Below are 23949 nucleotides of genomic sequence, written 5' to 3' on the forward strand. Positions count from 1 at the left end.
TGCTTATATTTCAAAGCCAATTAAAATAATCAGTGATGTACAAAGCAGGCTTACTTTAGTATCGAGAGACTACTATAGTTTTATTCATATCTTTAATAAGTTTCTATTTTTTTTATCTTCCGATTCCATTTTAATTTTTAGTAATGTTGTGTTTTTGTCATTTTTTATGTTTTTTTTTATGTCTTAATCAGTTTATTTAATATGCATTTCTTATTTCAGTTTTAGCTATTTTAGTGTATCAAGTCACACAGAAAGAAAAAGAGACATGTTTCCTTGCCATCTTGCTGAAATAAAATAAGTTCATGCTCATTTAAAAGACAAAATATTCATATCTATATCTATATCTATATTTTATTTAGTTTGTTATATTTTATGCTTTAGTTTAAGAAATTATAATAACACTGCAGAGTCACATGCATTACACTTGAATTTTATTTTAATGTGGGATGTACATTAAAATTAACTTTATGCACATGAAGCTGAACTTTAGCTTCTTTAAAAAAAATGGTCTGTAAAAAGTTAATTTTCTTTGCAACAATTTTCACATTAAGAAATTGCTAGTAATTTTCACAAATAATGCATTTAATTACACATAAAATATTCAAATAGAAAATTGTATTCTTGCAAAACATAAATAACGTTTTATTAATTTATTTATTTGTCTATTATAAAAAGGTCCAAAATCCTGATCAATTTTTCTTACCATTATGCATTTGCACTTCTTGTGTTGAATGAGCTACTGCATATCATTCTTCCATCATTAGCGCACAGTCAACCTATTTTTATACACATAAACGATGACTCCATGTTTCGAAGCAGCAGATGTTGAGGACGTGTGATTGCCCACAGTCTGCTGCAATGAAAACATGAACTGGTTTGTTTTGGAGAGCGTTGAGCTCAATAGGAGGGGTTCACGTTCGTGTCACTTCAAGCTTTTAAGCTGGAATTAAAAAATATTCTTCTGCTCTCTTACAAAAGATGGTAAACCAGACCCAAGCTAAACATATGTTTACCATTAGAAAGCCTCTATACTTCTCAACCTTATAATGCTCAGTCTATAATATCTGAGAATGTGGGGGAATTTTTAATAACTTCAACCCAGGCATTTGCATGATACTGACTTTTGGGAGAAAGTATGTTTGTTTAAGAATATGAAAAGTGAAGCATTACTGTCAACATTATGTCTGAAGTTGGACGGCGAGACACATTAATTGTAAAAACCTCTGACTCATTAAAATTAATGAAATTACTATGAACATGCTCATCAATTGTGGGCCAGGGACAAATGAAGTCTTAACAAGATTTATAATATTCTCTCAAATAGGTTTCTAGTCAAATTACATTTTGTTTAAAGAAAATGAAACTTGTTAGACAATTAATATTATATTTTACATTAGTATTTTCTACATTAATTTACATAAATGTCCTACACAATTCTCATTTTTTAAATTCTAAATTACATATTACTTTATTGTTTATTAGTACTTACACAATATGAGGTATAAATGTACTTAAATGTCCTGAAATAATATGTATAAAATGGAATAAATCTGGCTTCATTGGTTTATTAAAAATATAATAATATATAATATATTTCCTGTCTTCTGATCTAAGGGTGAAAATCGACCAGACATGTTTCTGTGACATTCCTTCACAAAAGCTAATATTTAGTGGGCAGAAAAGAAGTATTATGAAGTTAGTATTGATCTGCATAAAGCAAATCTTTGTTATACGTCCTGTGAGTTTCATCCTAATGTGACAAGCAGCTTGTCAGCAGAGAAGAGTCGTTTGTTTTAGCGCGTCATTAGAGACGACACCTGGCCTGATTCCTATCTACAGCCTTTACGGAGCTGCTCCAGTCTCTCTCAGATCCACTGTGTGGCCATTTGGATTACTCAGGTTGAGTAATTACCCAGAAAGCTTTGGGACGGTTTGTCTTCCACAACTTTTATCCGCCGAGCTCCCACCGGAATGACAGCTGCCTCGACGTAACCTTTGGGAAGGAGAGAAATAAGAGGAGAAATGAGAGAAAGAAGGGTGGAAAATGAAAAGAGACGAGCAGGATTTCATACTAGTGCACAGGTGGGCAAACACAGGTGCAGGTGTGCATTTCTATAAATATGTTATGGATGTGGATGAAGCACATGTGTCTATCATTACACACAGTGTATATTCCTGGCAAGTCAGAGTAGATCATTCACAATAAATACACACTGTAGATGGTAACAACCAATCACAGCGCACCATTCCACACACTGTAGATGGTAACAACCAATCACAGCACACCATTCCACATACTGTAGATGGTAACAACCAATCACAGCACACCATTCCACGCACTATAGACGGTAACAACCAATCACAGCACACCATTCCACACACTGTAGATGGCAACAACCAATCACAGCACACCATTCCACATACTGTAGATGGTAACAACCAATCACAGCACACCATTCCACGCACTATAGACGGTAACAACCAATCACAGCACACCATTCCACACACTGTAGATGGTAACAACCAATCACAGCACACCATTCCACACACTGTAGACGCTAACAACCAATCACAGCGCACCATTCCACGCACTGTAGACAGTAATAGAGGTCCTCTGAATAAACCCGGCATCCTAGTTTCCCTCATCTACTTTGTGATCAACAAACAAAGGCTGCACGATGAAGCTCATGTCGTAAGTAAAGCCAGTTCTGTGATTAATAGTACCAGTCAATGTGCTTTCAGATGGAAATTATTCAGATGCATTTAATACACAGAACCGTAGATTACTGACAAGCTGCACTATATCGCATTCATTAGATGAATCGCACTGGTTTATGAACGCGATATTGTGTAGCTTGTCAATGTTAGTGTTTTTATTATTGTCATTTATGTTTTGGTTAATACAGCACATAGCACTAGTCAACTAAATGAATGTAAGATGAATGCACGTTTGGAAGTTGAATGTAAGGGAAAACGTCATTTTGGAATTTCTGTGGTCTAATGCGATATTGTTGTTCATGTTCTTGTTCATGATGAAATTTTATTTTGTTGCTGTAATTTCTTTTATAGTATTAACAAGATGACCCATTGAATTCATGTTGGACTGATGGATGTATTTTAAGTCCAGTGCCTGTATATAAGATATATTAACCAAGTTCAGAGGCTGTCTGTCATATGTGGATCAAAATACTATGTTGTGCATTTTCATCAGTTTCAATATGAAAAATACCTTTCATGTTGATTCAATGGATTTATTGGATTGAAAAAAAAAAGTATCATGGATTTATTACATTTTGGGGAAAAAAAATTAAAATAATAACCTGGATTTGAATTTTTTATTTTATTAAAACCTAAAGATGCTATGTGAAAGTTTGAAATAGAAAATAGTGGCTTTCATCTTGACATTTTCCTGGTATATATATATATATATAGTGTGTATGATGCTTTGGGGTAAGTTGGTGGTCGACTCTAAATCAGCCTGATCGAAAACAAACGTCTTTGTACTTTTTCATCAAATAATAAGAGATTAAGTGTGCAACGGATCACAGAACTCACGTCATGGATCACATAAACTGAAGACTGGAGAAATGATGCTGAAAATTCAGCTTTACACAACAGGAATAAATTACATTTTACAATATATTACATTACATAGCAGTCATTTTAATTTGCAATCTGTTGTTTTATCAGTATTTTTAATCAAAGTAATGCAGATGTAGTGAGCATAAGACACTCTTTTCATAAAAATAATACATAAATAAAAACTTTCTAACCCCCACATTTTTAACAGCTGCTTTGTTTTAGTTGACTTTTACCAAACTGAGGGATTGAGAGACTTGAACTCGATATAATTCTTCCAGGAGAATCCAAAGAGGACTTAATAAGCATCAGATGCTGGATTTTCTCATAAACACACACCAAAAGCACACATTGTGCAACCCTAACAGTACCATGAGCTTATAGTTAATAAGTGATTAAGGAAAATTATGAAAAAATATTAGATTTTAAAATACATGTTTTCTATTCAAATATATTTTTAAAATGTAATTTATTCCTGTGATGTCAAAGCTGTATTTTCAGCATCATTACTCCAGTTTCATTGTCACATGATCTTCAGAGATCATTGTAATATGCTGATTTGCTGCTCAGAGAACATTTATTATTATCATCAATGCTAAAAATAGTTGTGCTGCTTCATATTTATGTGTAAATCTAATGCACAGAAAATTCAAAAGAACAGGATTTATCTGAAATCTGAAAAAAACATTTTGTAACATTACAATTTCTTGCCACTTTTGATACAGTTAATGGTTCCTTTCTAAATAAATGTTTTATTTCGTACTGTATGCACGCAGCTTTGGCTCAGCAATAACTGCTGGCAAAGTCTGAAGTCCTTCGTGTTGTCCTAACTCATTCCCCATGTGGCTGGGCATGCATACATTTTCCCAAATTCAGTAGTGGACAGGATGATGATGATGGCCTGAAGCTACAGCAGCTGGAGACCATTGGGACGCTTGGTGTTTTAGGAGGCACACAATGTGACCTTGGAGTCACTTGAACCGAATCCAGTGAAAAACAGATAACTCAAGAGCACGAGTCCTTACTCAGCTCATAAAAACAGTTTTGCAATGACAAAAAGTTTTAACCTCTCAGATCATTCACACAAAAAGACCTAATGGAGCATGTCAGTTAAATGAAAACATCATGTTATGCAGAAAAGGGAAGCTTAACAGTTTAACTTTGAATATTAGGGGTTTAGAAAAAAACTAATTGAAATATTTTGACTTTGACAAGCCAACGCAATTAAACACAATACCGCTCAATTGTTTGAGATCACTACAGTTTTTAATAGGGATGCACCGATCATGATTTTTCATGGCCGATTCCGATACCGATTTTTTTTACAAGCAAACTTGCCCATTCCGATACCGATACCGATTTCCAATTTTATTTTTTTATCTTTAAGCAACAAACAAGAAAGAAGGAAAGTGTGTATAAACAATATTTTTATTTGGTATTTAATAGGCCAAACTGGCTTTTGACTATTGAAAACAATAACCGTGACCATATGAAATTAACAACAGTATCTGCACAGTAAGTAGCCTACATTCAGTACAAACACAGATGGTACAGACATCAGCATTTAGCTTGTGTTTTTGAATTGGGTTGAAACTACATAGAACTGGCCTTAAATGAAAAGATTAACTGTAACCATCTGAAATTAAAGGCAAGAACTGCATAGTTCTACAGTCCAAACAACACAATCAACACACATTCAATAACATGTTTCTTAATCAGCATTCAATATTTTAGTTTTTAAATTTGGTTTTAAATAAAATAAAAGTATTTACCAGTGAAGTATGCTATATAAATACACTATTCCAAAATGTTACAATTAAATAATGGTGGTGCGAATTAAACAAAGATGCAAAGTGTTTCATTTGTCCAATGAAAATAAAAAAAAATAGGGTAATGATTCACATCTATATTTTTTTACTTGAGCCAATGAAATATAAATAACTATTGTCTCAAGTTAAAAAATATAGATGTGAATCATTACCCTGATTTTTTTTATTGGATGAATGAAACACTTTTTTTCAGTGTGCTACAGAAGGTGATTTTTTAAGTCATATTATGTTGATTTAATTTTGAGGTAAAATAAAAATAATCATCCTATAGAGAACTGATGTCTTTTCAAAGTATATGTATGTTCTACTTTAGAAAAAAAAAAAAGAAAATTCAGTTTTGTCTCAGTTTAATCTGTTTCGTTTCTCATCCAACACACGAGAAGTTGAGCTGAACATCCCTTCACTGCCTCCGCTTTTGCAGGGACAGGTGAGTGCAGGAAAGGGACTCTTATTTTGTACACCAGTATAACATCGGCTGATCACTTCCTGCTATCTGTGCCTCAGACATGTAGCACTGCCATTCCAGTGCTGAACGGCTGCACGTGTCTTATGCACAGATTTCAAAATACTACACAAATGGCATAGCGTATGATTACAATGTAGTCTGTGCATGCGGGGGCACTTCCAGAAACATCGGCCGAAAAAGACCAAAAACCGGCCGATTGCGAATTTTAAGCAAAAAAACGTCCGGTTCCGAATTATAGCCGTTCAACCGGTGCATCCCTAGTTTTTACTGATCCCAAACTTTTGAACGGTAGCATGTATTGTATTAAACAGAATTAAAACATCAACTCTCATAGTGTAAAGATGTGTTTAACATAATAATTCAAGAGCAGTTGGGTGTTTATCCCACAGAACAGTTTGTATCAAAACAACACACACACACACACACACACACACACACACATGCACGTCAAACCATGCATCTTACATGAGAAACACTTGAGAACAGCTCTGGGTTTCGACATCACGCACGTAGAAACCTTCTTACAAAGTCTATGAGGGACTGAGAGACACAAAACCAACATGGTCAATGAAAGAGTAAACTCGCTGTGCTTCTCCTTCAGTGCAAGCCCACACCACTCCAAACTAAAGACACAAGCACTCAGAAACTGCAGAAGAGGTAAGAGAGCAGTTGAATTTAGTCTACGTTGTGTTGAGGACCAGCAGGCCTGATGACGCACTTCAGCGAGACTGAAAGTTTATATTAACGTCAGACGAACATAAATGATTCCCCTCATTCTGACTCACCCATCCCTTCTGAGTGGTTGAAGTCTCCTTTCACGATCTTGCAGGATTTGCCATCACCGTTGCAGACGCCGCACCGGTCTTCTTTTGCAGATGAACCGATGATGCCATCACATCCGATTTTCTGTAAGAACAACAAAAAAAAAACTTTGATTTCATGACCCATGAGTTACAGGAATGTAAAAAAAAACTTGATTGGTATGAATGAATGAATTGTAGAATGCCACTCCAAACCTGTAAGATGTTGATTTATCAGTACATCAGTTATATAAGATTTTTTGCATTCTTTTCAACTTTCTATTGATTAAAGTATCACGGTTTCCACAGAAAGCAGCACAACTGTTTTCAACATTGATGATTATAATAATACATGTTTTCTTGAGCAGCGAATCAGCATATCAGAATGATTTCTGAAGGATCATGTGACACTTAAGACTGGAGTAATGATGCTGAAAATACAGGATTAGTTGTTGTTGTTGATCAGTGTTGAGCAGTACTATCACTCTGATTTCTCTGGCACAACATCAAGACACATAAAGAATAATGGCTCAATGGTTGCATAACTTCAAATGCAACAAAATAAGGCATGAGAGTGAGAGCCTTATCATGTAAATCTTTAACGAATGATTTCAGAAACCTGATGTAAAATGCGAATAGTAAATGTTCTGTGGCAATCACCGCTGGTTTAACTGATGAACTGGAAGTCATTCTTCATTTCTCTTCAGGAATGTGTTGCAGTTGCGTCATGTAAGGCCCCATTTTTTTTGCATTCAACTGTAGACAAATTGGAATCTTTTCTGGTTAAAGGAATATTTCAACCAAAAATGAAAATTTGCTGAGATTGTTCTCTCAGGCCATCCAAGATATAGATGAGTTTGTTCCACCATCTGAACAGATTTGGAGAAATTATCCTTCCGTCACTTGCAGTGAATGGGTGCCGTCAGAATGAGAGTCCAAACAGCTGATAAAAACATCACAATAATCCACAAGTAATCCACATCACTCCAGTCCATCAGAAACTTTCTTAAGTGAAGAAGTCCACATCCTGCTGTTCTTACACATCAAAATCCACTAACATATATGTCCAGAACTATTCTGGACTGTTTTTGCTTGTAATCAGTGCTTGATCTGTGCATATTTCTCTCCTGATTCGCACAATATGACTTTTACACTGGAGAAAGCAAGATTATAGAGGAAGAAATGGTTTGAAGTTAAAAACATCTCAATGATGGATTCATTCCTAATGCAGCTTTTCACTTCACAAGACTTTAACTGACGGTTGTGGATTACATCATTATTGTGATGTTTTTATCAGCTGTTTGGACTCTCATTCTGACGGCACCCATTCACTGCGGAGGATCCACTGGTGAGCAAGTGATGCAATGCTACATTTCTCCTAATCTGTTCTGATGAAGAAACAAACTCATCTACATCTTTGATAACCTGAGGTTGCCATTTAAATCAGTATTCACCAGAAAAACAATGAGCATGTGTTCCTGAAAAACACTAACAAACATTTGACAAACAGGAAAATTAGGAATGATGCTAATGACGCTGAAAAAAATCTTCTTGATTTGGATCCTGGTTGCAAATGATGTCCTCCCTATTGTCACACCTGATTAAATCCAGGTAATCTCCGTTAGTGATTTCCTTCTAGGATCTCGCTTAAAAGTAAAAGCAGAATGGAATAAATAAACAGGAAAAGGTCACAGAAATCATATTTTCACTGAAGGATCCTGGCCCTGAGCATCTGTTCACTCCCTCTGGATTTTTTCTGACACAAGAGCTGCATTCAGACTTTGAATATGAGCGCTAACTCCAAAACAGCATTGTGGGATTGTGGTCAGGACAAACCAGGACAGGATCTGACCCTGAATCTGCTCACTTCCTGTGGGGCAGCCCAGGTGGAGCATGTTTATATTACAGAATGAAGGAATGTAGTCAGTGTTCAGGGCTGATGAATCCCTTCACTCACGTACAGTAACCGTCGCACCGTGTGTGTGTGTGTGTGTGTGTGTGTGTGTGTCTCGTTGGCCTTCCTAGCACTCTTTCATCAGTCTTCCTCTATGACAACACGCTTCTACAATCACATAGAATCTAAATCAATCAAATACTCTTATGCAATGTCTTTCTGTAAATCACTGCAGAAAATGAACTGGTGCAATATGATCTCACACTCATCTTTATTCAATCGATCAGGCAGGTTTTTAACCTTAATCTTCATTAAATGCAACAACTGTGTCATTTTTATGCTAAAACCTGTCATATCAGTCTTCTCATATTCCAGTTTCATTTCAGAGGCAACTGCAATCAGTATGATATTTGTAGGACGATTTGATTTGTTTGTCGATTTCTGGCTCAACCAAAGATGTGAGTTTGGAAGAAGAATACATATAAAAAGGGATATATGACCGTATATGACAAAATGGGGGATTTTTAGAAAACTGGACAAGAAACAGTCATTATTTTACTTCATGTTTAAATAAATACTTCACCCAAACATTAAAATGCAATTTTAATTTCAGTCTCTTCCTCACATAAAGCTATCGTATGACTTCATAAGACTATAAAATATACTATGCCTATGGTAATTTATGTATTTTTTATATATATATATAATATACATCAATCAGTTACATGTAAATGCTCTGGATAGTATTTGATATTTGGGTTAAAGAATATATTTCAACATGGTATTACTATAGAAATGTGGTCTTATTCATGTTTGTATTGGGCTAAGATTTGAACTTATGCTTAATAGTTTGAAAAGGATTTTAGAATTTTTTTTTTCTTGTATAGAAAATCAGTATATTAGAATGATTTCAGAAGGATCATGTGACACTGAAGAGTGGAGGAATGATGCTGAAAATACAGCTTTTGATCACAGGAATAAATTAAACTTGAAAAAATATTACAATAGGAAACAGAAACTTACTGACCCCAAACTTTTGAACAGTAGTGTATTTGAAAATACACACCTGACATTTTCCGCTCACACACAGGTCGCTCTCATAAGGTCCACATGGCGTTCCGTCCAGCACACGTTCTGCCACTAATACCGGTGCATCACTGCCAGCCGCTGAACAATATAGAGCGCATGGCTTTTCTGGGAGATAAAAGCACACACACAAATAAATGCTTCATTTAGCATATTCATGCATAATTTTTTATGTTTCCATTTTAGCGGATCCAATTGAGCTTTGAGGCTGAAATAGGCACAAGTATCTGTACTTTGAGTTAGAACACACAAAGTGCAGTCACGGTGTTACATGGCACATTTTTTTCTGAGGAGTCTACTTAAGAAGATCACAAGCCTGTTTCTGAGTGACGTGTTGTGATTTAAGAGCAGCTTTGTGCTCCTTTAGTCTGCAGAAGATGAAGGTTCACTGACAGAGTGAACGTCTGTAAGAGACTCTCGAGTGAGCAGAGTTTGGAGAGCCTGTGTTTGTGCCATTGTGAGGTTAAATAGAGAGAGTGATTTTGAGTGCTGCAGCTTTCGTCACCGAGTGAAGCCTTTCAGGCGCAGCCTCTCTGTATTCACCACTCTGCAGACTTGCCCAATGTCCCGCCCACGGCGCTATCTGATTGGTTACACCTCAAAAGTAATAATTAGCCTATCAACACTTGCGAGATGGTTGAAGCTGGGTCCGCTGGGCAGTTGAGTTGCTAACTTGGAGACTTTGTTGCTAGATTTAGCACATTTTTTCCAAAAAAGCAACTAGCGACAAATCTAGCGACTTCTTGGGCAATCATTATTGACAGACAGACAACGGAAACATTAAAATATAGTAAAATAAGAACATTTTTATTGAGAATTAAATTAAATAGCTAAATAAAATTGCAGTATGTGAGCATAGGGAGGCAATACAATACAACGCACTTACGTCATAAATATGCTAATTAGCGAATGACGTCATATAGTTCATAATTTATTTTTATGAATTAAAATGATTCAAAACATCCCCCCTCTGTGTTTTTTCAACAAATCGCACCCTGTATATATATCAATATCAATATGCAATTACAATAAGTAAGTAGACAGAGAGAGACAGATGGACAGATAGACAGATGGATAAACGGATGGATGGATGGATGGAAAGATGGATGGACAGATGGATGGATGGGTGGATGGATGTATAGACAGACAGATGAATAAACGGACGGATGGATGGATAATGAATGGATGGATGAACGGATTGATGGATGGATGGACAGACAGACAGACAGACAGATGGATAAACAGATGAATCAATGGATGGAAAGATGGATGGACAGATGGACGGATGGATGGATGGATAGATGGACAGACAGACAGACAGACGGATAAACGGATGGATCGATGGATGGACTGATGGATGGATGGATGGACAGACGGACAGATAGAAAAAGATTCTTCAGCTTACAAATGGTTGTCAAAAGCAAGAAAAGCTACACAACGCATTATATTTTGTGTGGAAGTGTAACATGCTTGAACAAAACAGGCACTATTTCTGGAATCAGCATGGCAAAATATGAATGAAACAAATATTGGCTTTCATTCAGCAATCAGGTGTATTTTTAGTCTCACCATCGTCGATCACAGCTGTCCACATCTGGCTTTTCTTCTTACTGGGCTGCCGGTCATGAGACTGACACTGCTGGTCTCTAAACGTAGGCAGACCCTTGGAGCACGGCTTCCCTTCACACACTTTGTGCTCCACGCTGGCCTTCTGACAGTACTTCCCTCCAGGACCGGGCCTGGAGAACCACAACCACAAGAAGTACAGTTATACATACTGCTCTTCGACCTAAACGGGAATCAGAACCTGAAGATGAAACATGAAACATGAAGATCAGTATCCCAGCTGTCAGGCAAGGGTTGAGAAGAAGAGACGTGAGGAGGAGGGAGGGGATAGAGGCCCCATAAACCTTCATTAGAACATGTTTCACTTGCTCAAAAGATGACAGCTGACATGACGACAGTCAAAAACCTGTTCAGTAACAAGTCTCCTCACATTCTCACAGGCTCCATCATGTTCCATCATTCAATCTGTCTCGTCTGCTGTGAGAGTCTCTCCAAACTGTCTCATTTCCCTCATTTGAATGTATTACAGAGTTTGCCAGGCAGAACTGTACTGATATATCTCATTAGGGTTTATTTCATTTATTTTTTTATTTATTTACACCCCAGCCACTCAACGAACAGACCATTTATACAACTTCTCAAAGGCCTGAGGTTGGCAAGTCTCTTATTTTCACCAAGGCGATATTTATTGTTTTCTATTTGAATATATTGTAAAATGTCATTTATTCCTGTGTATTTTCAGCATCATTACTCCAGTCTTCAGTGTCACATGATCCATCAGAAATCATTCTAATGCTGAAAACAGCTGTGCTGAAACTGTTGATGACTAAAATGAACAACATTTATTTAAAATAGAAATCTTTTGTAACATTATAAATTTATTTCATGTCACTTTTGATTAATTAAATGCATTTTACTGAATAAAAGTGAGTACTGATTTCTTTAAAAAAATAAAAATAATAATTCCCAAACTTTTGAATGGTAGTGTAAACTTAAATCTACTTCTGTTTTATGTGAACTTTTAAGGCTGTTTAAAGTCAAAGAAAAATACTGTTCTCAACCCATTACTTCTCTAATGTCATGCATCTCTGACTGAAACATCTATTTAAAGGGGTCATCGAATGCCCATTTTCCACAAGTTGATATGATTATTTAGGGTCTTAATGAAAAGTCAGTTAACACTGATTGGTTAAAATTTATCAGTGGTAGTGTAAAACAATAGCCTTTTTATCCTGTCAAAAACAGCTATTTTCAGAACACGCCGTTTTGTAACATTTTCCTTTAAATGTTAATGAGCTCTGCTGACTCCGCCCCTCTCTCCCGAGCCACTCTCTGGGGGACTGTTTACTTCAGCCACATTCATCGTGAAACTTGCTAATTAGCGCATTATTAGGAAAGCCGATTTGCAAAGATTCATATAAAACAACTGTACACTTCTTCTGTTGGTGAAGCTGGATCACGAATGATTTGCATGAACATAGATACATAGATGCATTTATGTAGTTTGGAGGCACATTCACTTCAGAAACAAACTTAATCCACTGCATCTTCAGTGGTTCAGATGCCAGGAGTAAATAATGACTGCTATGTTCATTATTACATCCTACAACAGCTCTGCTACAATCAATCAAACTATCATGGGAGGGGCCTGTCTGTGTGATGTCACAAACACAGGCATCTGAGATTAGCTCGATTTGAGAAAGTACTATTCATTTAATGAGATTGAAAAAAAAAACTTTTTGTGGATTTTTATCATTAGAATGTTTGAAACAAACTGCCAACACACATTTCAGTTTAAACAACTTGTTAAGTGCATGTAGCATCTGATGAGCCCTTTAGAGTTAAGAAACGTAGGGAGGGACATGACTGTATCCATCAGGAATTGATTAGATCATAAAAAGTGGTGTTACATGCCAGAACGATCCCAGACTTGAACGCAAGTTTGCTAAAATAATGCCAAAACAGCTATTTTGCTATTGATTAACATAATCGAATAGCCAGCATACCCAAAATGATGTCAGCAGAAATGTAATATTTTGATGGAATTTTTTCTTTGAAATTATCTTATGAATCATTCAGAATAAGACTTCATGCTGACTAGATTAGCTCATTAGTCTCACACTGAATGCAAATCCTAAAACCTGAACTTACCTAGCAAATCTTACCCCTTCTCCACTATTAATCTTAATAACAGAACATGACTTGTTTGTCAGCCTTATTTTTCTTCCTTTTTGCGCTTCGGTTAGCTTGATGCAGCTCAAAGTGTTTTAACGATCCACAGCGGAGCTGCATTCAAAAGAGCGATTACCTCGCAAACGTGGTACGAGACATTACGAGCGCCCAAAACAAAAACTGCACATCTTAGACCACCGTCCACAAATTGCATGCTGTTCTGCTTTGGAAACAAACCGAAGAGCTTTGAATTATTACATCGTGTTTTAAAAAAACTATTAAACAAGCTCTCTGGTGGGATGTCAGGGTATTGAGAAATGACACTCGGAGAGAAACGGCATCATTAGATGAAGGAGGAGGAGAGTGAGAGGAAAGCTCGTTCCTGCCAAAACACAAACTGGATTATTGTGGTGCATTGTGGGTTTGGATGGTGTCTGCGTTTTCATCGAGTCAGATCATCTCTGGACCACAGCTGGTTTGTTCACAATATTAGATGCACAACTAGATAGTTTTGTATAATAAACCACAACAGGCACTTAAATCCGTGGGTGTAAAAAAACTGGATGGAGAGTGAAGAGTCGTTTATATCAGGTAAACTCTGACTACTTTTCTGAATGACTAGTAGTCTAGTAGTCTCCTAGACAAGGAGGAAATTAAAGATGTAAAGTCTTACGGGGGGTTGTCGCATTTCCTCTGTCTGAAGCATGCTCCTGTGCCACACGACCGGCTGCACATGCTCCACGTGCTCCACGGACTCCAGTCTCCATCGACATGCTGCGGGATGGGCGTCTTACTGACACACTCACCAGCCCTGCACCACTGAGAAGGACACACACATTCAGGTTAATAATCCGGCTAAATGAAGACAAACCACAGGTTTCATTTCCTTCACATGAAGATGATCACAGGCAGTGCTGCTAGACTGACACTTCGCAAATATTATAGAACATGTTGCCAAACGTTACCATCATTTATTAAAATGTTGCAATGATGTTTTTTATGTTTTAAGAAATTCAAGTTGAGAATCCATTTTTATATGAACACTAGAGGTTTTGTAATGCTTTTAAAAAAGAAGTCTCTTCTGCTCACCAAGGATGCATTTATTTGATATAGCATACAGTCAAATCAGTTATACTATTAAATATTATTACAATTTAAAATAAGTGTTTTCTATTTGAATATATTTTAAAATTGTATTTATGTGATGCAAAGTTAAAGGTATTTAAGAAAGCAGTACAGAAGTGAACATCAACAGTAGTGTTTGAACAGTAGTGAACATCATTAGTTTGAATTCTTCTTTCTTACATTAGATTACGTACAATTTCCTTTATTATATTAAAGATAAGCTGGTGACCTTGTCGGCTCCACATTCAGTGCCGTCCAGCGGTGGATCTAGTTTGGTTTTACATGAAGTGTCTCCTTCCACCAAACACCAGAGACCAGCACACATCAGGTGCTGAAACAACACACACAGTTTACATTCATGTAGACAATATGAAAACACTTTGATCATTTTTGTTCCATTCTTACTTGATGTCATTGTTAGAAAATAGTATCTAGGACCCAAACCTGCATTACCGGAGTAATAAAACACACACTATACAGAATTATCCCACAGTTAAGAAAACGCACAAATTAAATCTCTTTAATATCTCAATGGCAAAAATAAATAAATAATAATAATAATACAATTAAATTAAAATAAAATAAAATTAAATTAAATTAAATTAAATTAAATTAAATTAAATTAAATTAAATTAAATTAAATTAAATTAAATTAAATTAAATAAAATAAAATAAAATAAAATAAAATAAAATAAAATAAAATAAAATAAAATAAAATAAAATAAAATAAAATAAAATAAAATTAAGCTATTTCATTTACCTCAAACAAAGAGAGTTAATTATCCAACAGTTCTTGATGGTCAGTATTTTCATATTTTCCAATCTCACAGAGAGAAACATTTCAAAGGTGGCAGGACAGACATTAAATTGACTTATTAACACTTTGTCTTCTTCACACGTTTTATGTGAATCTACACGTCTAGGTATCTGCTGTAGCTCTGCACAATGTGTAGATGGTATTCAGTTATGACAGGCAGCGAGTGGAAGTTTCCAGCGATGATCTGAACCGTTACAGCTGATGATTACACGCTCAGGAAAGCATGAACTGACTGGGAACTGATCAGATCAAACCTGATACGCCAGCACCTGCCATCGGCTCTAATGTTTCCACATTGGCAACTTATGAACTGAAACTTCCAGACGGAAATATCAAGAGATCTGAGGCTTTCCGTGGATAAACAGGATTTATTACTAAATGCACATACTGTTTTATGATATTTACCTGCTAGAAATGTAGCCTGGATAATTTTATACTATCACTAGATACATGGTAATGAGCTCAGGGCCAAGACAACAATAAAGTAACTGCAATGAGATTCTGTCACATATATAAGCAGGTCAAAAAGTTTTAGTTGCATGTTGCCAGTGTTTATTTGTGTGTTACGTACGCTGCATTGTGTCCGTTTACGGTATGGAAACATGCAGTGCATGAGAGCAGTATGATATCAGTGCATTCCCAGATGAAAGACACACACACCTCCATATCAGTGCAGAAAGTAGCGTTGCTGCCGAATAGGATCTGGCACTGTTCGTCAGCGCTGTAGTGCATCCCGGGAAGTTTGGCTGGTGGGCGGATGAGGTGGCGGTTACGTGGGTCAGTATGAAGCAAACAGGAACTTGCTTTCAATCTGAAAGACAGTCAAATGTTAGACAAACGATGCACATAACATCTTCAAACACTACTTGATGAATTGCAAGCAGATTTCTGGAAAACCTGCAAAGGAGAAATATCTTGAAAAGGTTGACTTTGATGCTTTAAAGCCTAATGAGCGCATGCACTTCAGGATTCTCAAGCACGTCTGCTCTCTGTATGCATTTAATATCTCAGCTCATACTGAAATAATCAGGCAGGCATGGCCTGTGTGAGTGAAAAAAACTGTGTTTAGGAGAGTAAAAAAACAATGAACAAACATACAAACAAGTAGACATAAATACATAAGTAAATTCATTCATTTATTTAAATGGAAATTGTAATTTTACATGAATAAAGTAAAATAAACATTGTGACATATAAAATAAAATAAAATGAAATTATATACAATTAAAATAAATGTAAATTAAATTCAAATATTGTGTATTTGATTAAAGGGGATTTGATTGACAACACCTGTAAAATATGACAAACTAAATGAACAGCTTGATTTATTAATTTATATTTATGATTTATATTATGGCATAATAAAAAAATAATTCAATTTACAATGGCATAATATGGCATAATAAAACAATAATTCAATTTACAATATATATATATATATATATATATATATATATATATATATATATATATATATATATATATATATAGTAAATTGAATCAAGGGGAATTTAATTAAAATGAACACTGGCAATACCTACAAAATATGACAGACTAAATGTGTAAACTTGATTTTTTAATTCCTGATACTCATATTGTGTCACATAATAAAATGAAACTAAACTAAAACTAAAATGTAATTTTGTAATCAATGGGAATAAAATAATATATATTAAAAAAAAACTAAAGAAATGGATGAAAGCATGTGATTTACTAATTTAGTGCCTACCTTTTAAAACATCTTTCAGATAGTGTATGACGCCTACATGGGCAGCTCACCAGGTTTTGAAGCAGAGCCAGGCTGTCGTGTTATCGTAGTGAGGAGCTTTACTCTACAGGAAAAAACTCTAATCTGCCTGATTGTGTCCGGCATTAAAATGCTCTCAGAAGCTCAAAAGCAGAGTTTGGATACTGAGACTGATACTGAGAAGCGCGGCGGGCACAGCAGACAGTGAATCCTGCAGCTTTATTGTGTCATCGGCTGCAGTACATCCGTGAGGATCGATGACTCCAGACGGTTCTTTGTTTAGGGCCGCAGCAGACACTATTAAACCTGGGGCTCCAGAATGAACTCTCCTCTATTCAAATGCCAGAGACGTAATGTGGGAGACTGAATCTAGTCTGGTTTGTGCTAGTTATGTTAGTAGTTACTAGTAATAGCTTGCTTAAAATCAATTATACATATTGCCAGAATTCATAATTTGCATTTTCAAATTTTTGTAGTGAATTTTATTAATTTAACGAATTAATCATAAAATATATATTGTTAATATATGTAACCAAAAATGTAAATAATATTAATAGATTTAAAATTACACACACACACACAAACACACACATACATATATATATACATATATATATACATATATATATATATATATATATATATATATATATATATATATATATATATATATATATATATATATATATATATATATATATATATATATATATAAATAACATAAAACACATAATATTAAATATTATAATATTAAAAATAGATAAATAAAACAGATTTTTGTGTATGCACAAAAAAAATTATTAAGTGGTAAATCCGGAAAACTGAAAACTATTACAATTATAGTGGAATTACAATTAATATAAGCATAATCAATTATATAGTTATGTCAACTTAATATCAAATAATATTATTTATTAATAAAAAAATATTTTCAGACATTATTTTAATTGTAATTTTTTTCTGAAAATGTCACTCTGTAGTTAAATTATATGCATTTTATGCAGCATCTTATTTGCTATAATTAAATACAAAACATTATAATTATATATATATATATAGAGAGAGAGAGAGAGAGAGAGAGAGAGTTAAATTACATTTTACTCTTTCTCTCCCTCTCTATCTATCTTGTAAATACAAAATTTTCCATAAATTTATTACAAATATTTTCCAATGTCTAGGTCAATATTGGCGATACAAAACTAACAGACAATAACACCTACTAACCCTAACTTACTAATATTACCTAAAAACAGAGGCTAGTTTAAGGATTTTATATCTTATGGCACACAGTCTCACCTGAGGAACTTCTCCAGGTCGTCACGACTGCAGCTAGACCAGGAGAGGTCACTGGGGTTACGACCTTTGACCCATTCCCCGGACATGATGTGAGAGTGGCCCGTGCAGCTGGCGTGATCGTCATCATGGCTCATGCCCAGGCTAAAAGGACAAGACCAACACTAATAAGAAACAGCAGTGATTTGACAAACTATGAGTCTCACCTAGTGCACAATAAACAGTCTTGTGCTTGTTAAACATAATCATTAACACGCTGTTTACGAAGCTTCCCTTGAATGCATAACAATACATTATTACACCGAAACAGAGCAAGTGTGCCCAAAGCTACAGAGTCAGAGAGAGCCGTAACAGTGCTTTCTCCAAAGCCCTGACCTACATTTCCCAAATTAAAAACAACAAGTGAAGACTGAAGCGGCAGCAGCGAGCACAGGAACTAATAAAGAGAGCAGTGTGTTCAGCTAAACACCAAAGCAATAAAAGTCGAAAGACACACACAAAGAACACAACAGAAATCAAGGAGTCGCTGCGGAGAACTAAACGAACCCGGAGAAGAATGTGAGCGCTACAGCAGTTTCATCATCACTTTCTTTCCAGCTCTAACATAGATGAGTGGCTTTTAATGTCAGTGGGGTTATTTGGTTAATAAGTGGACTGAGATGAGAATCTCTCTCACACTAAAACAATCTTGGGAGGTTTATAAGGGTGCCAAATGTCTGTTGTGTTAAATTTCTTTAAGAGAGAGAAAAAAACAAAAACATGATTGGCCTTATTTAAAAGAAAAAGGATGTTTTGCTGCCAAGCTAATAATGGTCAAGTGCTTTCACAAAACCAAAAACCCTATCAAGCATGCACTGGGCTAAAAGACATGGAAGGGAAGGCATCATGCATGACCAATAGTGACTTGGTGCTCACAGATATAGGGATCTATCATACACCTGGCACAACACACCGCAAGGTGCTGTGCAAGTGTTTTTTGCTAGTTTCAGTTCAGTCTCCCGACACAGTTCTCATTTTCCCATCCTGCGCCACATTTTTTAAATAGCAAATGCATTTGCATCCATTTGTATGCTCATGGGCATGCTGGTCTGATAACGAGGTGTGTTCAAGCGCATTGCTGGCGAGTTGCAATTTTGAGGAACTGAAAATAGACTGCGCCATAGACCAACCCAAAACTAGTCTAAAGTCTGGCGCAATGTTTTTTCTTTATTATTTAAAGAGCAGTTTAGTATAGGCGGAGCCACAACGCCCGTGCAGTGCAAGCTGCTTATTAAACACACAGGGACGCACAGCAGCACACAGACTTCCCAAATATGAAAAATTAAAGGATTACAATGCAAAATAATATTATTGTGTAGGCTACATAAATAGGGACAACCTGTTTTGACCATGCACCTGGGCATGGTTTTTCCGTCGTTAAACTAGCAAAAGGGTATTCGGACACACACTATGTGCAGCTGTGCATCGTTACAATAGGGCCCATAGGCTAGAAATCGTATCGTACAACAAGGTGCTGTATGCATGTTGCTATGTAGGTCTAAATGGTTTCTTACAGACCCAAGTCCAAAAAATGTATATTGCTTAGAAAACATAATTGCACACTGTATAAGCCACAATCAAGAAATCATACATGTCCAAAAACTGTAAAAGCTACTTGCCAATTGTTAATATCCTTAGTGGTTTGTTTCACTTCCCTAACTCTACATATGAGGAAAAACGCAAAACATATGTATGAAAACACAAAGTTTTCTCAGATGTGCATAAAAAATGTATGTATGTGCTAATTAAACTGTGATGGAAACACATACTGAACAATCTCTCAGCGTTTGCTAGTAAAAAAAAAACTGCTTTTGAGATATTCTTATTTTTCACCTACACTCATCTGACTTTACCCTGAAAGGTGCTTTGACTAATGATCACATAAGCAATGATGACATTAATGAGGCATTGTGGGCAGACTGAAATATGACGTGACACACTTCTCCTATACAGAGCATGTTTTCATTTCCAAAGAGTCGATGCATGCGGCAAAGCCCGCATTAGCGTTACGCCTAGAGCGCCGTAATCGTGCTCCTTCAGCTGTTATTACTGGAAAATGATCAGCGTCTACACTTGATAAAGCCAGAGGAATGGAGCGACGCTAAAACAAGACTCTCAGACAGTCATTAGGCTCTGTTACGACCGCGCACCAAATCAAAAGGTCGTGAGCAGATGAAAGATGAGAAACTCTGCTACTCTGAGAAATCTCAATCCATCAGTAAGTGTGATGCTGTTGCATGTGTTTATTAGAGACTGGAAATGCCATGCTGATGTATAATCATATTGACATACCTTGCTACAGCTTTTATTCTAAAGACCTAGACCCTCACATTAACCTGTAACATACTTGCTTTATTTGTGTTTTTACAGCATTGGTATCGGCACCAGTCAGGCTTCATCTGTGTCAACTCATTACTGGGTTGGGCATTAAAGCCGACTTTGGCCCGTGGCGTCCTGCTCCATGCTATACTGGAGCAAGTACGGCGATAACTTCTCTGAAGACTGGCGCTTATCTGTTTTTCCAGACAAATTTTGTTGTTGGCTGCCCATCATTGTTCTATCAAAGAAGGCTTTATGCTATTACTAGCGAGGAGATGAAGGGGAGCTCGTGTGAGAAGTGTGTTTTTGTTCAGGTTCAATCCTATAATTCATGTGAATAATACGTGTTCATTTCCAGCCTGTTCTCTTTCAGGTATTTCCCTAGGTTTTTTCAAAGCACACTGTGAGGATGGAAGTGTGTCTCAATCATTCATTTAACGAGAGAAACCTGTACTGGGATGTATACAAGTAACCTGTTTCTAAAAGAGCAGGAGAGCAATGCATGGTTTAAATTACCAATTTCGATTACTAACAAGATATTTACAAGTCTGAAGATGAGTTTGATGATGGATGGAGATCTGGCTGGGTGCTTGATCTTTTGGTGAGCTTAGCTAGGATTGCATTTATCTACTTGTTTGACCAAATTGGCAAATGTTGGCGGCCTTAAAAGAACAAACCGATCTGAAAGGAATAGTTCACACAGAAATAAAGATTCTGTCATCATTTGCTCACGCTCATGTCATGTCAAACCTATGACTGACTTACTAGTTCAAATACGCTTTCATTTTAATGCTCAATTCTTTTTTATAAACACAGTAAAAACAGTAATATTGAGAAATATTATTACAAATTAAAATTGAAAAAGCTGAATTTTCAGCATCATTACTCAGTCTTCAGTGTCACATGATCCTTCAGAAATCATACTAATATGCTGATTTGCTGCTCAAGAAACATTTCTTATTTCTATAAATGTTAAAATGTTCATATTTATGCATCATGTTTTGTATAAACCCTTTTGCATTATTATTATTTATTTATTTTTTTTAGGAATCTTCAATGATAAAGTTTACTGTCACTTTTTGAATAATTTACTGCTTGTGCATTTTGCTGGAAACAGACTGAAGTCAAACTTCAATTTTACTACACTGGATAACAACCAAAACAGATTAGTTGAAACAGATAATAAATGCGTCAGTTTTATGCCTACTGGGGTTTGATTTGGTCAAATCAGTGATTCATTCTGAAGGTCATTATTGAAGTTTCTTGGGATTCCAAACACAAAGAACATTACACGTATTAACAAGTGTGTCTCCACTGAAGTACCACCGAGCATCTCAGACACTAGTGGCATATTTAACTGCATTCTATCAGAGCTGACGATAGAGCAAAACTGTGATGCACCAGGCAATCACAGGGGCCTCTAAATCTGATTTCTGTGGCGTTTATACTCACTTGTGGCCCAGCTCATGAGCGATGGTGAAGGCCAGGTTGAGTCCGTTGTCCTCCGCCAGCACACACTTCCTTTTGGAGCTACAGGTGCCGCCCAGATAAGCGATTCCTGTGGAGAGAGCGAAACACAGAGCGAGAAGATAATGGACAGACGGGAAACTACATCTGAAGCACAGATCTGACAGATTAATGTCTGAAGCTCATTCATAGAGATCAGTCGTTGCTAATCTCTGTTAGTTTTATCTTACTTTTGGCCTCCTCATAACTGAGAGGTTTGTAATTTTGGATGCGTTTATATGCAAATTCTAGTCATCTGATTCGTCCGCCTGTCCTGAGGAATAACAACATAATCCTGGCAAGAAATGAACAGTTTCCTAGAGGAAAAAGCTGTGCCATAAAGTACACAGATATATGCCATTCATATTTACCATTTGGTTTTGTTCAATACTGAACATTATTTTCTATGTGTATTTTGCTGATTTTTGTTAAATTGTGATCTATATACACATTTCTATAAATCTCTCTCTCTCTCTTTCACTCTTCTAAATACACAGTATATATATATATATATATATATATATATATATATATATACACACACACATATACATATATATATATTATGCATAATACAGTATACATTTTGATCATTATCATAATTTATAAATATTATTATTATCATAAATGTACTTTTGTTACTAGGATAGTTTTGAAATAAATTAATTAATTTTCAAAGCAACTATATAATGTAAGTCCCAAACATTTTTACATTGATTCATATTTATAGTAAAATAAATAAATATTCAGATTAATGTTTCTGTAAAAAAAAAAAAAAAAAAAAAAAGTAAAAAAAAATAATAATAATAATCAACCCCATAATAAACATGCAAAATACATTAAACCACCGTAGCAACTGCAATTCCCTGGCAACCACCCACAACACTTGACATGACACTGAGTTTGCACAAACGATCCACGGTCTGAACGTCTTCAGAAATTATACAAATCTATACAATAGCGCAATTGTTTTGCAAAAACTGACAGCAAACACAAGCCCCCGAGTCAGAATCTCTTCAACTGAGTGATGAAATCTGTCACATCACAGACTATCACCTTTCTAGTGTTCCTGTGAAAGCACCTGGTTTGTGTCTGACACTGGACGAAACCCAGACAACCTCACTTAGCCTCTGACTGCCATAAGTGAAGAGAATGAATTTCAGCCCAGATGCTTGTGTAAACAAAAAACACAGCACAAAACTATGTTAAGGATGACAAGAGAGCAGTTTGGTCCAGCAGTGGTAGGTGTATATGGAATAGCACAAGAGGAAATTAACATGTTTGATTGTATGAGCACACGGCAGGTCACATTTTTCAATTTTTGCTATATGCAATTTGCAATGCTGCATTGCTAAAGAGAACTATATGAAGAATATATAAAAATATGCAATATTTAGCAGGCTTCAACTGAAACCCAGTAACAGTTCTCATCTGCATTGTATACAGTATATGCATTGGACAGATGTTTTTGGATATTGCTTTGTGTTTTTGCATTGAGTGCTAGTGCTGTACTGTGCAGCATTCAGTTTATTGAAAATATCTCACTGAACTCAAATCATCATTCATGTTTCTCTTACAGTATGTAGAGAGACCGGTCAAGGTCTATATATATATATATTAGGGCTGTCAAATGATTACATTTTTTTATCAAATTAATCAGAATTTTCAGTGGATTAATCAGGATTAATCACTATTTGCAATTACACCTGAA

The 23949-nt window shown here is 35.8% G+C and overlaps 1 protein-coding gene across 2 annotated transcripts in view; it reads right to left on the bottom strand.

Annotated features, from left to right (window-relative positions):
* The window catches only part of LOC128017384 (A disintegrin and metalloproteinase with thrombospondin motifs 17), a 90616-nt gene that overhangs the window by 23726 nt on the left and 42941 nt on the right, over positions 1 to 23949 (bottom strand). Inside the window, exons 8-17 of one of the 2 annotated variants that reach the window (XM_052602752.1) lie at positions 22185 to 22290; positions 18378 to 18518; positions 15995 to 16145; positions 14747 to 14848; positions 14066 to 14211; positions 11224 to 11393; positions 9635 to 9762; positions 6660 to 6780; positions 6340 to 6414; positions 1913 to 1993 (exon numbers count right to left, since the gene is read on the bottom strand). In XM_052602752.1, the coding sequence (XP_052458712.1) occupies positions 1913 to 1993; positions 6340 to 6414; positions 6660 to 6780; positions 9635 to 9762; positions 11224 to 11393; positions 14066 to 14211; positions 14747 to 14848; positions 15995 to 16145; positions 18378 to 18518; positions 22185 to 22290 (1221 nt within the window). The remainder of the gene's footprint in view (positions 1 to 1912; positions 1994 to 6339; positions 6415 to 6659; positions 6781 to 9634; positions 9763 to 11223; positions 11394 to 14065; positions 14212 to 14746; positions 14849 to 15994; positions 16146 to 18377; positions 18519 to 22184; positions 22291 to 23949) is intronic. The other variant, XM_052602753.1, reaches the window with a different exon arrangement.

Source organism: Carassius gibelio, chromosome A7 (assembly GCF_023724105.1).
Source record: "Carassius gibelio isolate Cgi1373 ecotype wild population from Czech Republic chromosome A7, carGib1.2-hapl.c, whole genome shotgun sequence".
NCBI classification, from domain to species: domain Eukaryota; kingdom Metazoa; phylum Chordata; class Actinopteri; order Cypriniformes; family Cyprinidae; genus Carassius; species Carassius gibelio.